The 15,612-nt window shown below is 39.9% G+C and overlaps 1 protein-coding gene across 3 annotated transcripts in view; it reads left to right on the forward strand.

Moving 5' to 3' along the window:
- wdhd1 (WD repeat and HMG-box DNA binding protein 1) overlaps positions 1-15,135 on the forward strand; it is a 67,532-nt gene extending 52,397 nt beyond the window's left edge. Inside the window, exons 20-26 of one of the 3 annotated variants that reach the window (XM_033027237.1) lie at positions 909-1,069; positions 1,453-1,509; positions 4,330-4,373; positions 5,959-6,132; positions 9,159-9,283; positions 9,986-10,124; positions 14,834-15,135. In XM_033027237.1, coding sequence (XP_032883128.1) covers positions 909-1,069; positions 1,453-1,509; positions 4,330-4,373; positions 5,959-6,132; positions 9,159-9,283; positions 9,986-10,124; positions 14,834-15,040 — 907 coding nt within the window. In that variant the 3' untranslated portion in view covers positions 15,041-15,135. The remainder of the gene's footprint in view (positions 1-908; positions 1,070-1,452; positions 1,510-4,329; positions 4,374-5,958; positions 6,133-9,158; positions 9,284-9,985; positions 10,125-14,833) is intronic. The other 2 variants (XM_033027239.1, XM_033027238.1) reach the window with 2 other exon arrangements.
- The last annotated feature ends 477 nt before the right edge of the window (positions 15,136-15,612 follow it).

Genomic DNA, 15,612 nt, shown 5'->3' on the forward strand with positions numbered 1-15,612 from the left:
ACTTTGGGATGTAGGAAGAAATCGGAGCAATTGGAAGAAACCCACACAGTCACGGGGAGAATGTGCAAACTCCACACAGACAGCACTTGAGGTAAAGTTCGAACCTGGGTCTCTGCAGTGTGAGGCTGCTCTTTTGAGGCATAGGACATTCACTTATTTTCACAGATCTTGCCTATACGCAACAACAACTTCTTGGCAATGTTAAAGTTGATATTACATGGTTAAGATACACCATTCCACATAAAGCATAAAGTTAGAAAGTATATTTCAGGATAGAATGTGGTTTGAGTAACCAAACCAAAGTCACCAAATTATTCTGTTACCAGTTATTCTGACTGGGTCTGGAAAATATATTACTTCTGGGACTTTGAAATATCTTAGCAAAATTTGCTGTCAAATGTTGTGCAATGTTGGTAGATATTTCAAATACGTAACAATTTCCATAGTAGTGCTTCATTTAGTGCTGCACATCAAGAATTGAAAATCCTGACTTTTGTTTGGATTACCCTATTCCAGTAGTTCTACTCTTTTAAGACTTTAGCTTGTATGTTATGTATGTATTTTTAGAACCTATACTCGAGGGAAGTCGATGTGGCTGGAATCTGGTTTATTTGTGTAGCCCAAGCTGATTTCAGTTTAAAAAATCTTCAATATTATTACCTTGGAAGAAAAATGTTGCAATTTTAACATTTTGAAACACAGTAAATTACATTGCGTATGGATGCCCATTAAATCCTTGTGAGCAATTGATTTCAATTAAACACAATGAAGTAAGTAGGGTAGCACCCAGTCACTACATTTTGTTGACATTGGCACTGAATTGTTCTGCCAACAAAAGTAATTGTCTTTAAGGTAAGAAATATAGAGAGGACTAAAGTTTGCCCATTGGTGTTCCATTCTTTATGTAGTTACAGTAGATCAGTTACTGGATGGAATTTGCCTAATTTGCAACGTCCAGCTCAAAGCTGTGTGGAAAGTACAGGTGGAAGAATTGAAGATGTACAGAACGATGCAGAAGAAGATAGTAACAGTGGAATCGATCCTGAGGAAAGACTTCATGCAAAGAGAAGTATGACAAGCCAAATATTCTCACTTTAAATTTGAAAAACAGTTTGTCCAGTTTAATTCTAAATCTAATCAGTTGTAGGCCTACATTAAGAATACATTTTATTAACTGCTCTTTTGTGAGTATTCCTGTGAGAATGTTTAACAAACAGAATTAGACTATTCTTTCTGCAATTGTCCACTTCCACGCTAGCACTTTATACAGAAGTATATTAAAAACAAACAATGGAAAGTCCTGTACAAATGGACTGACACAAGCTTTCCTTTACCTTCCCAAAATAATCTTATTTGTGTGGGCAATTTGGGACTTGGATGATTTAGCTTTTATGTGAAATAACATTTGAGTATTTATTGAATACAACTAATTTGTGGAATTCTGAACTGCAGGATTAAATCCATTTAGTAAAGAACTTGATACAACAGAAAAAAATACTCCAAAATCAGGTAGGTAAGGCAAAACGATATTCATATAACTTATAACAAGCAAATTTGCCATTATCGTAACCAAACTGTTCCAGTATGGAATTTTTTGTTTCAATAGTTTAATGTAACTTAAGAAATACAGTAACTTTCAATGCAGAATTTCAGTGAGAAGAGTAAATACAGATAGCAGTTTAACATGCCTAGTAACATTGCAATTTGTTTCTTCAACTGACTCTTATGGAGCTGATCTTGCATACCAGCAAGACTATTATCTATCCCTTGTGCGATATTCAGTATCTCAGACTTCTGTACTTGGAAGCTTGAAATGTAATTGACAATAGGTGTTAACACACTTAACCATCTGCTCTGTGCTGAACATGCCATTAATTCAAACATGTGGAGGGGAGGAGCTGGATGCACTTTAGTCATAAGGTGAAACAGGATGAGAGTCCTTCTGGCCCACTAAGTCCATGCCGACCACCAACTACCCTTTTATACTAGCCCAATATTAATCCCTTTTTTATTCTCTCCATTATTTCAACAATTTACCCGAGACTCATCTACCCACAGGGCAATTAACCTATCAAACCATGTGGCTTTGAGAGGTGGGGTGAAAAAAGAGCACCTGGGGCAAACCCAGTCATCAGAGGATGAGCAAATTTTACATAGACACCAAGCTAGGTCAGGATTGAACCAGGTTCTCTGGTGCTGTGAGACAATGGCCCTACTTTGCACCTGCCCTTTTATGATAAGGAAGTCTGGCATGCAGGTGGCAGCACTATTCATTTGAATGGGACAGGTTGAGAAAAGCAAGTGCTTAAGTAATTGTACTGTTGTTATAAATGCACTTATAATGTTTTTGATTATATGATAATACCTTCATGTATTTTCATTTTACAATATTTTTTTAAATCTTAAATGTATTTGAATAGTTTTTAAATATTTGACTTTTTGAAAGTGGTGAGACAGGTATGGTGAAGGAGACATTTGGCATGTTTACCTTTATTTGGAAGGATATTGAGTACAAAAGTTGGGTCATTGGGTACAGCTGTACAAGTCATTGGTGAGACAACAATTGGAGTACTGTGTGCCATTCTGGTTGCCCAGCTATAGGAAGGATGTAATTTAAGTTGGAAAGGGTGCAGAAAAGATTCATGAGGATGTTATGTGGACTTCTTGGGAAAGGTTGGATAGGCTGAGACTTTTTTCTTTGTGGAGTGTAGGAAGCTGAGGCGTGACCCTATTGAGATATACAAGATCGTGATATGCACCAAATGTAGGCCAGTCGGCCATCTTAGTCGACATGGACAAGGTGGGCCAAAGGGTCTTTTTCTGTGCTGTATAACTCTATGACACTGAGACAATTTAATAACTCTTCAAAAGCAAAACGTTATCAAAATCTGCCGGGGCAAAGACTTAGCGGTACATCAACTGAGGCCACAGGGCCATATGAAGCCCTTCCTACTATTCTGAAAAGGGAGGCCAAATTTGATTGGACATACTCGCTCATATCGGGTTAGAATGTGAATTTGTGCAATAGTGCGAGTCCCCTAATTGGGACATACATCACAAATATAATGAGTACAGGTTGAACACTGATTTTCCGGTAACTGATGATTCCCGCATCTATAATCGGGACAAAATTACAAGATGGCATTGTGAACTTAATGGTGAATGGAATGACCTGCCGATCCTTCCATGGCTCCCACTGCTTAGAGCCCCGGCTTCCAACCCCACTCCCGACTCAAAGTGCACCGGCGAGCCCCTCTCACCTGCTGCTGTTTCTTGCTGTCGATGCTGACTTTATCCGCTACCCGTTCGACCACCGCTGCCTGCTTCCCCTGTCGCTCTGTCCTGTCAGCCTCTTACCCACTCCCACCCACCCCTTCACAGCCACAGCTGCTTCCTCCTTCTTCCCTGGAAACGACACAAAGTGCTGGAGTGACCCAGCCATCAATAACGGCCACAACTCCCTCCACTATGGTCCGTTATAAAGGTTGACTGTAAACGGACCTTAGTGGTGTCCGTTATTGCCGTTGACTGCAGATGGTTAATAAACAAAATGACACAAAATGCTGGAGTGATTCAACGTGTTAGGATCTCTGGAGAACATGGATAGGTGACATCAGGACCCTTTCTCAGACCGATTCAGCCGACTGAGTGATCCCGGCACTTTGTGTCGTTTCACTTGAGGTCACCATGATGCTCCTCTCTCGCCTGCTGTCGCTTCCAAGGTTGAGTATGTTGGCATCTCTGGGGAAGGAGATGGCGGTGTTGGTAGGGGGCAGAAGAAGAGGCCGTCTGGACAGAGTGATAGGAAGTAGGCAGCGGTGGTCGAGTGGGTAGTGGATAAAGCGGCCACCGACAGCAAGAAACAGCAGCAGGTGAGAGGTTCTTGCAAGTCGGAAATGGGGTTGGAAGCCGGGGCTCTAAACGGTCAGGGAGACGGGGAGCTGAGGATGGGTCGGCAGGTCATGCCATTCACATTCAGTTTAAATTTTACATTTGTTTTTTATGTTTCTGGCACTCCATGGTGCTTTAGAGACACGGGAGGGGTATCATTAGCAGGCCAGGAGTGTATAGTCCATTTCATTATCTCATGATCTCTGTTGATACTGAAAAACTGATAATCCTGGAACCGATGGTGTCGGAAAATCAGTGTTCAACCTGTACTTTTGATTCTGGGTTATTTCCTTTTAAATGTTGTCTGTAACTGGACGATCACACCAGGCACAAAGTGATACAAATTTTAATCTATCATGGAGCTATATTTTCTTCATGAGTAAAACTGGAAAACCATAAATTTTTATTATATTAACTTGATATCCCTTTTGTTAACAGTAGCTATTTCGAGCAATATTCTTGCACATGGCAATCCCTTTAAGGTAAGAGATTGTTGTACATAACTTCAAGATTTAGTGGTTATCTAGCATCCCTTCTCTTTCAGCATTTGAATATAGATGGAAAAGAACAGAGATAAATAGTTTGTCATTTGGTACTGTAATATTTTTTTAATGACATGCCACAATTTTACCTCTTTGGAAATGAAGATAATTTTTTTTTGTGAACTCTCATTCAAGAAGAGTAAAAGTAGTGAAGCATCTATTGGTGGCATTTTAGTATAGGACCATAAAGTGGTAATAAATGGAGTTTGTGTACTGATAAATTATTATGTTGCATATCTTTCTACCTATCATTTGTGTTCAAATTCTAAGTGAGCAGCATCTCAAATGCAACAAGCTGAAACCATTGGGAATATATCACTGAAAAACTCGAGTAATGGTAAAGGAAATGCTGGATTTCATGTTGAAATAAAACTCTGAAATTAAAAAGTAAATCTTGTGATTCTGTGTAAGTTCTTGGGAAGGATGTGTTGGAAATAAACCTTCATTACAATCATGATTAATTTTGTTGAATGTATATGTAGAATTGTGTTAATGTAATAATCAAATGGAGATGAAATGTGCCAACTAAACCACACTTCTGCAGTATTAAACATTCTGTACAGTGTCAAGAAAATTGCTGAACATTATCTGGGATGTTTCATTAGCAGAGAGGGTACAATTACCTGGATGAGATGATTGATGACAAAAAAGAAAATTGTCATAAGTTAAGATGGAGTTAAATTAATGACGTGACAGAAAAATTGCTGGTCGTTGTGATGCCCAGAAGAAATGCCCAGTGATATTAAATTAAATCACCAAAATAACCAAAAGGCAGAAACTGAGCTCAAATGTTAAATGGGATTGAAAAATATGTGCTATTGTTTATGGATTAAATAAGGACTTTCAAAATAATTAAAAGTCAACAAAAATCTTACAAAAGTGAGAAGTACAGACATGGATGTAATGAGAAGTTTTCAGGTGGGTTCCATGAATTTGAGGATTGGGGTGATCATGATCAATTTCCAAAATTAAATTGTGATGCAGGTATAAATAACAAGGGTAAAAGCATTCTAGAGACTACCTTAGAGTTGCAAATATTAAGTTGTAAATCTCATTTCCATCCTTCCTGTTGGCTATCTCCATCTCTCCTATTTTTAAACCACCACCTCTCTTCTCAATCTCCTCATTTTTATGATTATTACCAGTTGTATTTCTTCCCTTGCCCTTAGATCTTGCTCATCATGATTACTGTACCTCTTTACTGTTTGATGTCACGTCAGCCTGTGCTAATATAAAAAATGTACACATTAAGCTAATTAATTTATTAGGCTGAAATTATGTATAGAACTATAAAATACTGTTTATTTAAGAACGTTTATGCAAGAATTGTTAACACAATAATACAGTGAATTAGACTTTTTAAACAAGTGGCCAAATATTCTTTTGCTGCTGGCATCTACTGTGGTAAACATAAAGTATCAATTGTATTATCCTTTTGATTTACATCATCTAAACAGTCATATCTATCAAATGCTTTATTTTGACAATTTATTTAAACCTAAACCTCTGTATTCCCCTTCACAAGGTGACATCTGGTGATATATCCCTTGGATTACCTGGAGCTCAAACTCGTAGTAGCAACATTCTAGACAGCATGGTGAAATCCAATAAGAGATTGACAAGTAACAACACTCAAACTGCAAATAAGGACAAATCGCTGGTCCTGAAGCCTCTGCAATCAAAGCCAAAGGCGAAAAAGGTGCTAACCTACCTATTGAAGAATTTACTTTGGAATCCAGAATTATATAACCATATAACCATATAACAATTACAGCACGGAAACAGGCCATCTCGGCCCTACAAGTCCGTGCCAAACAATTATTTTCCCTTAGTCCCACCTGCCTGCACTCATACCATAACACTCCATTCACTTCTCATCCATATGCCTATCCAATTTATTTTTAAATGATACCAACGAACCTGCCTCCACCACTTCCACGGGAAGCTCATTCCACACCGCTACCACTCTCTGAGTAAAGAAGTTCCCCCTCATGTTACCCCTAAACTTCTGTCCCTTAATTCTGAAGTCATGTCCTCTTGTTTGAATCTTCCCTATTCTCAAAGGGAAAAGCTTGTCCACATCAACTCTGTCTATCCCTCTCATCATTTTAAAGACCTCTATCGTCCCCCCTTAACCTTCTGCGCTCCAGAGAATAAAGACCTAACTTATTCAACCTTTCTCTGTAACTTAGTTGTTGAAACCCAGGCAACATTCTAGTAAATCTCCTCTGTATTCTCTCTATTTTGTTGACATCCTTCCTATAATTGGGTGACCAAAATTGTACACCATACTCCAGATTTGGTCTCACCAATGCCTTGTACAATTTTAACATTACATCCCAGCTTCTATACTCAATGCTCTGATTTATAAAGGCTAGCATACCAAAAGCTTTCTTTACCACCCTATCTATATGAGATTCCACCTTCAAGGAACTATGCACGGTTATTCCCAGATCCCTCTGTTCAACTGCATTCTTCAATTCCCTACCATTTACCATGTACGTCCTATTTTGATTTGTCCTGCCAAGGTGTAGCACCTCACATTTATCAGCATATTTGGTACTTCCTCTGGTGGATCAGTTGAGTACATTACCCAATCTGGGACTAAAGTAGAGATACAGGTACAAGGAACTGCAGATGCTGTAAGCTTGAGCAAAACAAAATATGCCAGAGAAATTCAGTGAGTCGGGCAGCTTATGTGCAGATAATGGATAGACAATATTTTGGGTCAGGACCTCTCTACAGACTGATAGGAGTGGGGGTGGGGGGGGGGGGGGGGTGCAGATGCAGAAAAAATGTTCCCAATGTTGGGAGAGTCCAGAACCAGGGGGTCACAGTTTAGGAATAAGGAGGAGGCCATTTAGGACTGAGATGAGGAAAAACCTTTTCACCATAGAGTTGCGAATCTGTGGAATTCTCTACCACAGAAGGCAGTGGGGGCCAATTCACTGGATGTTTTCACGAGAGAGTTAGATTTAGCTCTTAGGGCTAAGGGAATCAAGGGATATGGGGACAAAGCCAGAACAGGGTACTGGTTCCACTCTTGACAGTTGCCGTTCCACTTCCCGTTTTTTCAGCGAGTGCCGTAAGCTTGACACTCGCCGGCAGTCCGCTGAAAAATCACCTAAACAGCCTGTCCCACTTTCACAACCTAATTCACGACCTCTGCCGAGTTTGCCCTTGACTCATACTCGCAGCATGATCGTCACGAGGTTGTAGGTAGATTGTAGGTGGCCGTGATGCTAGTCGTAAGTACTCGTGGCATCAAGTTGGTCGGGACGTTTTTTCAACATGATGATAAATGTCCACGAGTAAAAAAGGTTGTGAATTAGGTCGTGAAAGTGGGACAGACCCTTAAGTGTGACAGAGCCTTTAGGCTAACTGGTCTATAATTCCCTGTTTTCTTTCTCCCTTCTTTCTTAAAAAGTGGAGTTGCATTGGCTATCCTCCAGAGTCGAGAGAACATTGGAAAATGGTCACCGATGCATCCACGATTTCTAGGGCCACCTCCTTGAGTACTCTGGGATGCAAACCATCAGGCCTTGGGGATTTATCTGCCTTTAGTCCCAACAGTTTACCAAACACCATTTTCTGACTAATGCGGATTCCCTTCAGTTCCTCCCTCCCACTAGATCCTTGGTCCCCTAGTATTTCCGGGAGATTGTTTGTGTCTTCCTTAGTGAAGACAGAACCAAAGTACTTGTTTAACTGTTCTGCCATTTCCTTGTTTCCCATTATAAATTCACCTGTCCCTGACTGTAAGGGACTTACATTTTTCTTCACTAATCTTTTCCTTTTTACATACCTATAGAAACTTTTACAAAAGTGATTAATTTTCATTAATATGTACAGTGATGAGATCATAACTATTATTGCTGTCCTCTGCGCACTTTGTTAGGAGCTTCCCCTCCGAGAATCAGAGAACATCTCTGGATTATGCAGATGTTTTTCTAGGGCAGGAATGAATCTGACAATGTTATCCATATTGTTGGAAAAGAGTGAAATTCAGCATCTCTGTTTGGATGTGAAATATGGCCAGGTCCTAATGTTTGTTCGGCATTCTTGCAATAAGTACCAGAGTGAAATTCCAAACAAAACATTTGCCTCTCGGTCTGAAGAATCGTCTCGACCTGAAACGTCACCTATTCCTTTTCTTTAGAGATGCTGCCTGACCTGCTGAGTTACTCCGGCATCTCGTGTTTTATTGTCATATGTCCCAGACGGGACAATGAAATTCTTACTTGCTGCAGCACAACAGAATATGTGAATATGTAAACATTGTATATAATGGGGGGAAAAAAGAAAAAAGTTCAATAAATAACAAATATAGTGCAAATAACAAATAATAATATAGTCTTTTGCAGTTCAGAGTTCATACTGTAAACCTGCATCTGCAATTCCTTCCCACACACTAAAACATTTCAGCACCTATACATCAACAAGTAAAGGATGCAAAGCAAGTATTTCTGATTTTGTTTGAGATGGAACCAAAATGTTTTGCTGAATATTATAAATCAATGTTGTAGCCACTTGGCTTGCACATCTATTGCATTGAGATTAAAAGAAAATGAAAGTATGGTATTTGGTCGCATACATTAAAATTAGATTTTTTTAATTGTCCTATAAGGAGATAATTTCATTGTCTTGGTTTGTGCAATCAGACTGCATTGCGTCAGTGCTGTGAATCTAATTCAGCATCTATTGTTAATGTTCTTTTTTTCCAAGACCCAAGCTACACTCTTCCAATCAACCATCCCCAAGTCCAGCAGTACAATTTCAGACGGTAAATGTATCGAGGACAAGCCTGCACAAACAGTTATCCCAGACAACAAAGCTACAGACAACAAAAAGTGAGTGTATTGTAACAATAGGCAAAGGAAAAACACTTTAGATAATCATTAAAATGATTGAAAATTTAATCATTTGTGTTGTGACCATTTATTTTTTTCAAATATTGCAATTAAGACCGGTTTTCTGGAAATGTGATTTAAATGATTACAGCACTACTAGATAGTTACCACGCACACTTTGAAATTGAATTTTAGACCATAGAACAGTAGCACAGGAACCGGACTTTTGGACCACAACGGCTGTGCTGAAAATGATGCCATGTTTAACAAATCTAATTTGCCTACATGTGATCCGTATCCCTGCATATCCTAAAAGCCTCTTAAACACCACTACCATATCTGCTTCCACCACCACAACTGGCAGCACGTTTCGAGGCACCCATCATCCTTATGTTAAAAAAAAATTGCCCCACACATTTTCTTTGAAATTTGCCCCTCTCATCTGAAAGCTGTGCTCTCTAGTTCTTTGGCATTTCCACCCTGGGGGGAAATGGTTCTGACTGTCTACCCTATCTATGCTCTTCATAATTGTATATACTTCTATCAGGTCTCTCCTCAATCTCCAGCGCTCCAGAGAAAATAATTTTAGATTTATTTTCAATGTTAGTACCAACTATATTTCCTCACCTAATGGACTCAGTCTAAACGTGGGGACATTTGGCTTTGGCACAGAAATCATTAAAAAAAAAAAATTTCTTAAAGGTCAAAGAAGACTGGTTTCCAACTCTGGTTGGAGGAAAGCCGAGATGATATTATTGCTGAGAGCCCAGATTTGACCGAAGAAGAAATAATTAAGGAAGGAATGAACCGATTCCGCATTCTGTCAGTTGAGGACAGAAAGGTATGAAACCCTACCCTGGAATTTAGCTTTTAATACACCAATTTTGATTATTTTTGTAATTGATTTGATAATTTGGAAACATTGCAATTGAAGTCTGAATACTTAAACTTAATAGCCTAAAAAGTCCACTTCCAGGTGAAAGTATATGCTTGGGCAAATAATTTATAATTATTCCTTTGAATTGTCTTCTCTTTTGCCTTTAGGGTTCAGTATTTAATTTGTTTAGATTCTCACCTTGGATTGCTTTGTTAGTGCTAAAGAAAAACGATGACTATATTGGAATTATGGTTGAATATATTATATGCTTTAATATTTTAAACACAAACCTGACATGTAAATTTTAAGTTTTAGATCTTTATTAACGCTGAAAAAATTATTCTGTATAGATTCACTGAGTTACATCGACCATGCTGATATTTCTTGAATACTCTTGTTGAGCAAGAAATGGTGTTGTTGTTTCCGCTGTTTGATTTCAAGAATTAAGAGTGTTGATTTATCAAATGCACCGGAAATGAACCAGAGCAGTGAAAGTCTTAGCTGCAATTTTATTTTGATTTCACTACTCGCTGTCTGTTAAATAAAATGTAACTGAGTTGGTTTGAAATGAGTGTTGCTGAGGAACCGTTTCCAGGTTTATTTGTTAATATTGATTTTGTTTCTGTGTGAGCAGATGACTGTTGTTTAAACAGATTGCACGTGTAATTGACAGATAAAATTGAAGAGTGAGAAACAGAATTTTATGGAAGGTCTTGCAGAAATCTTGTGCTGTCATTTAAAATCGATATGGAGCGATCAGTCTTAGCCAGAGAGTGGGATTTGCTTTTTGGGAACAGGTGGAACATTTGGATGGCTCAACCTCTTACTATTTAATTTTTTTAATGTTCTCTCTTATAAATAGTGTCGTGCCACACTCACAACTTTTGTGTGTTCAATCAATTGCAAATCTATCATGCGAAGAGAGTAGGGGAGAAAAGGGAGAGTGTGTGAAGGCAACTGAGATCTATTTTAAAAAAAATAGAAAAGTCTTGCAAATAAACTCAAACCTGAAGGAATTTAGTAGAACCAAAGTTCCTTCCATGAATGTAAAGTATGGAGAAACACCCCAAAAAAACTTTAAATGCTGGTGCTTGTTTTCTTACACTTTGTTACTTTTGAGTGCAAAGCTCTGAACTGGATACCAGTCCCACTTTGCTAGCAATATATTTTGTTATTTTTTTCTCATATTTAATTTATTGTTTCAACCACCGCCTCCTAATTTTGATCTCTGCCTTATTTACCCTTACTGGAGGGAAACATGGTAAGGTTAATGACTCCTTGCTACAATTTTGCCAGCCTTATAAGTGGTGCTCAATCGAGGAGTCTGAAACATTAACCTGCTGCTCGGATAGAATCTCAATACTTTTTCCTGGCCAAATTAATTACCTTGATTGGCATGATGAGATTTCAAATTTATGCTGTTTTTAGCTTTTTGATCCAATGTTACACACCCAGACTGGTTTATTTAAAATATTTATAGCTTAGTGTACCACCAATTAAAGAAGCCAGTAGTTGACAGTAAATATTTTGTGAATTTCCTAGTTCGATCCTTCAATTAAAGAGAAGGTAACATTTGATGACGTTGGTCAGCTAATGATATACAGTGCATTCAGAAAGTATTCAGACCCCTTCACTTTTTCCACATGTTGTTACGTTACAGCCTTATTCTAAAATTGATTAAATTCTTCTTTTTTTAATCATCAATGTACACACAATACCCCATAATAAAAAAACGAAAACAGGTGTTTAGAAATTTTTGCAAAGTTATTAAAAAGAAATATCACATTTACATAAGTACTCAGACCGTTTACTCAGTACTTTGTTGAGGCAACTTTGGCAGCGATTACAGCCTCAAGTCTTCTTGGATATCACGCTACAAGCTTGGCACACCTGTATTTGGGCAATTTCTCTCATTCTTCTCTGCAGATCCTCTCAAACTCTGTCAGGTTGGACGGGGAGCGTCGATGCACAGCTATTTTCAGGTCCCTCCAGAGATGTTCGATCGGGTTCAAGTCCAGGCTCTGGTTGGGCCACTCAAGGACATTCACAGACTTATCACAAAGCCACCCTTGCGTTGTCTTGGCTGTGTGCTTAGGGTCGTTGTCCTGTTGGAAGGTGAACCTCAGTGTGTATATATATATATATATATATATATACACACACACACACTGTTTTGTTTTCTCGTTTCCGACATTGTTTACAGAGTACTATGTTTACATATTCTGTTGTGCTGCTGCAAGTAAGGATTTCATTGTTCTAACTGAGACGTGAGAGAATAAATCACTCTTGACTTACGTCGCTAATGTGTGGGATAGAACTAGTGTATGGGTGATCGGTAGTTGGCGTGCACTCGGTGGGCTGAAGGGCCTGTTTCCACACTGTATCTTTAAATTAAACTTAAAAACACTAAAACCAGAGGAAATCCAAAGAAGGGTCTCTATCTGAAACGTCACCCAATTTCTTCTATCCAGAGATGCTGGCTGCTCCATGAAGTTCCCCCGCACAATTAAAGCATGGAATAGTCTTCACCCTATCATAGTTACTCAACCAGACGCAACTAAATTTAAGGTAGCTCTTTCTTCCCCCAAGAACCCTTTTTTGCTTAAGTCCAAGTCAAGAGTCGAGAGTTTTATTGTCATGCGTCCCAGATAGGGTCCACTCCAGTTTAAATTCCATTTGGAATATTTTTGGAGGACCAGGAAACCAAGAAGCAAGAGTTACTCCAGGGAGTTACTCCAGCTCCAGGGAGTGATTCTGCGTTGGTTTTCAGCGGTAGCGGCGAGACGGCGATCGGCAGTAATGGCGGCCAAATCTCCCACAATGCAAAGGGAGGGAGAAAGTGCCCGGCGCCGACCAATTGCCGTGGCAGTGCACATGTGCAGGGCGGCACATGCGCACAACCACAGCCGATAATGTGCTGGATGTGGTTGTGTGGAAGTGCAGGCCGTGGCAGTGCGCATGTGCAAGGCAGCCGACCGTGCTGGCGGATGGGGACAGGGCGGAGAGCAGAGAACTGGCGGCCCGGACACTGATATGGATGGCGGGCGGAGACGGAGAGAGACAGAGAGAGCGAGAGATAGAGGGGGGGGCGGGGCGCTCAGAGTTGAACAATAGGTGTCCCGGGTGCTTGCCAAGCCGGACAAAATGGCACGGCTTTTAGGTTGCCCGGCGGGACTTCAGGTCACCATTGGCACCCGGGCAACTGTTAATTTCGAGCCCTCGTTAAACAATTAATAACTTTGGAAATATAGGTGGAATTGCGACGTGAAGATGTTTATCGCCTCGACGGGAAAAATGTGAGTAGGATGTGTGAGTAACAGTAGGATCCCACATCCTGCAAACCTCACACTGAATCATCTTACCGGTCATGTCTTCCCCACGTCTCGTCCTCTCAAACTTTTGCCGTAGTCTCCTCAGCCTCCTCGCCGAAGAATCTCGAGCCAAAGACTCGCACTTGCTGCCGCTCCTGAGCCGACCTCCTTGAAGGGTATGCACTGTAGCTGGTCCAGTCTGGTTTTTAAAACAACCATAGCTAATGCTCTCAGCAAATCCCCGCTCTCCTTCACCTGCTGCCGCTCCTGAGCTGACCTCCTTGAAAGGTATCCTTTTCATCAAGGATCTCTATGTACTTTGATCCGTTCATCTTTCCCTCGATCCTGAATAGTCTCCCAGTTCCTGCCGCTAAAATACATCCCCACAGCATGATGCTGCCACCGCCATGCTTCATCAATAGGTATGGTATTGGCCAGGTGATGAGCGGTGCCTGGTTTCCTCCAGACGTGACGCTTGACATTCAGGCCAAAGAGTTCAATCTTGGTTTCATCAGACCAGAGAATCTTGTTTCTCATGCCTTTTGGCAAACTCTAAGTGAGCTGTCATGATTGGTGGAGTGCTGCAGATATAGTTGTCCTTCTGGAAGTTTCACCCACCTTCACAGAGGAACTCTGGAACTCTGTCAGAGTGACCATCGGGTTCTTGGTCACCTCCCTGACCAAGGCCCTTCTCCCCCGATTGTTCAGTTTGGCCGGGCGGCCAGCTCTATGAAGAGTTCTGGTGGTTCCAAAGTTCTTCCATTTAAGAATGACGGAGACCACTGTGCTCTTCGGGACCTGCAATGTAGCAGAAATTGTTTTATATCCTTCCCCAGACACAATCCTGTTTCTGAGAATTCCTTTGTCTTCATGGCTTGGTTTTTGCTCTGACATACATCAACTGTGGGACCTTATATAGACAGGTGTGTGCCTTTCCAAATCATGTCCTATCAATTGAATTTATCACTGGTGGACTCCAATCAAGTTGTAGAAACATCTCAAGGATAATCAATGGAAACAGGATTAAACTAAGCTCAATTTTGAGTGTCATAGCAAAGGTTCTGAATACTTATGTAAATGTGATATTTCAGTTATTTCTTTTTAATTACTTTGCAAAAATGTCTAAACATTTTTTCGCTTCTTCATTCTGGGGTATTGATAAAAAAATGTATTCCATTTTAAAATATGGCTGTGACGTAACATGTGGAAAAAGTGAAGGTCTGAATACTTTCTGAATGCAATGTAGAAGTTTCTCAAGAGCTCGCCTTGTTATAATAGATGTTTGTTGAGGTGAACTCTCAACACTGAGAACTAGGCAAATTCCAACATCAACAGTGATCATGCAATGCTTTTATTTTCCAGACCTGGACAGAGAGAGCTAAAGGTGCAACCAATACCATGCCTGCTGCGGAAGATAAAAAACGCAAGCGTACAGAAGACCTGGGTGTGGATGAGCTGGAAGACAAAAAGGAAAATTCGGAAGCAACTGAAGTTGTAGCCAAAAAGCAGAAACCAGGAGACCTATCTACTAATTCAAGATTGTCCGCCTTTGCTTTCAAAAAAGACTGACAAAGCTGCAAATTGTTTCAATTTGAACTGAACCTTATGGAATATTATTTTTACATGACACATTAAAAGATCGTATTAAAACAGTTTGGCCAAGACTTGAATTGCAAAATGTTCCTGATATTGGACTTGGTTGCTTTGGGGAGATGTATTGTCGATAATTTTATTGCGTTCACAATTAACCATACACATTGTATTCAGTTCATCCCTTGCAGCAGGTTCTGTTATTCAGCCAAGTGATGCTCCGCTCAAAAATAGGCAGTTTTTAAAGAGATGTGGAAGAGTTGATTTGGCTGATAATGGAGAGGACCTGCAACTGGTTATCCACCTGTATTTAATTACTAAAATAGTGTGCAATAGCGAATGTGACAGTGTGTGGAAGGATATATCTGAGTTCATCAAATTAATTTTCACTGCAACTACTTTTTTTTTGTATAAGAAGGAACTGCAGATGCTGGAAAATCGAAGGTAGACAACAACGCTGGAGAAACTCAGTGGGTGAGGCAGCATCTATGGAGCAAAGGAAATAGGCAAAGTTTCGGGTCTAAACCCTTCTTCAGACCCAAACTACTGAA

The sequence above is a fragment of the Amblyraja radiata genome, chromosome 9, assembly GCF_010909765.2.
Source record: "Amblyraja radiata isolate CabotCenter1 chromosome 9, sAmbRad1.1.pri, whole genome shotgun sequence".
Classification (NCBI taxonomy): Eukaryota; Metazoa; Chordata; class Chondrichthyes; order Rajiformes; family Rajidae; genus Amblyraja; species Amblyraja radiata.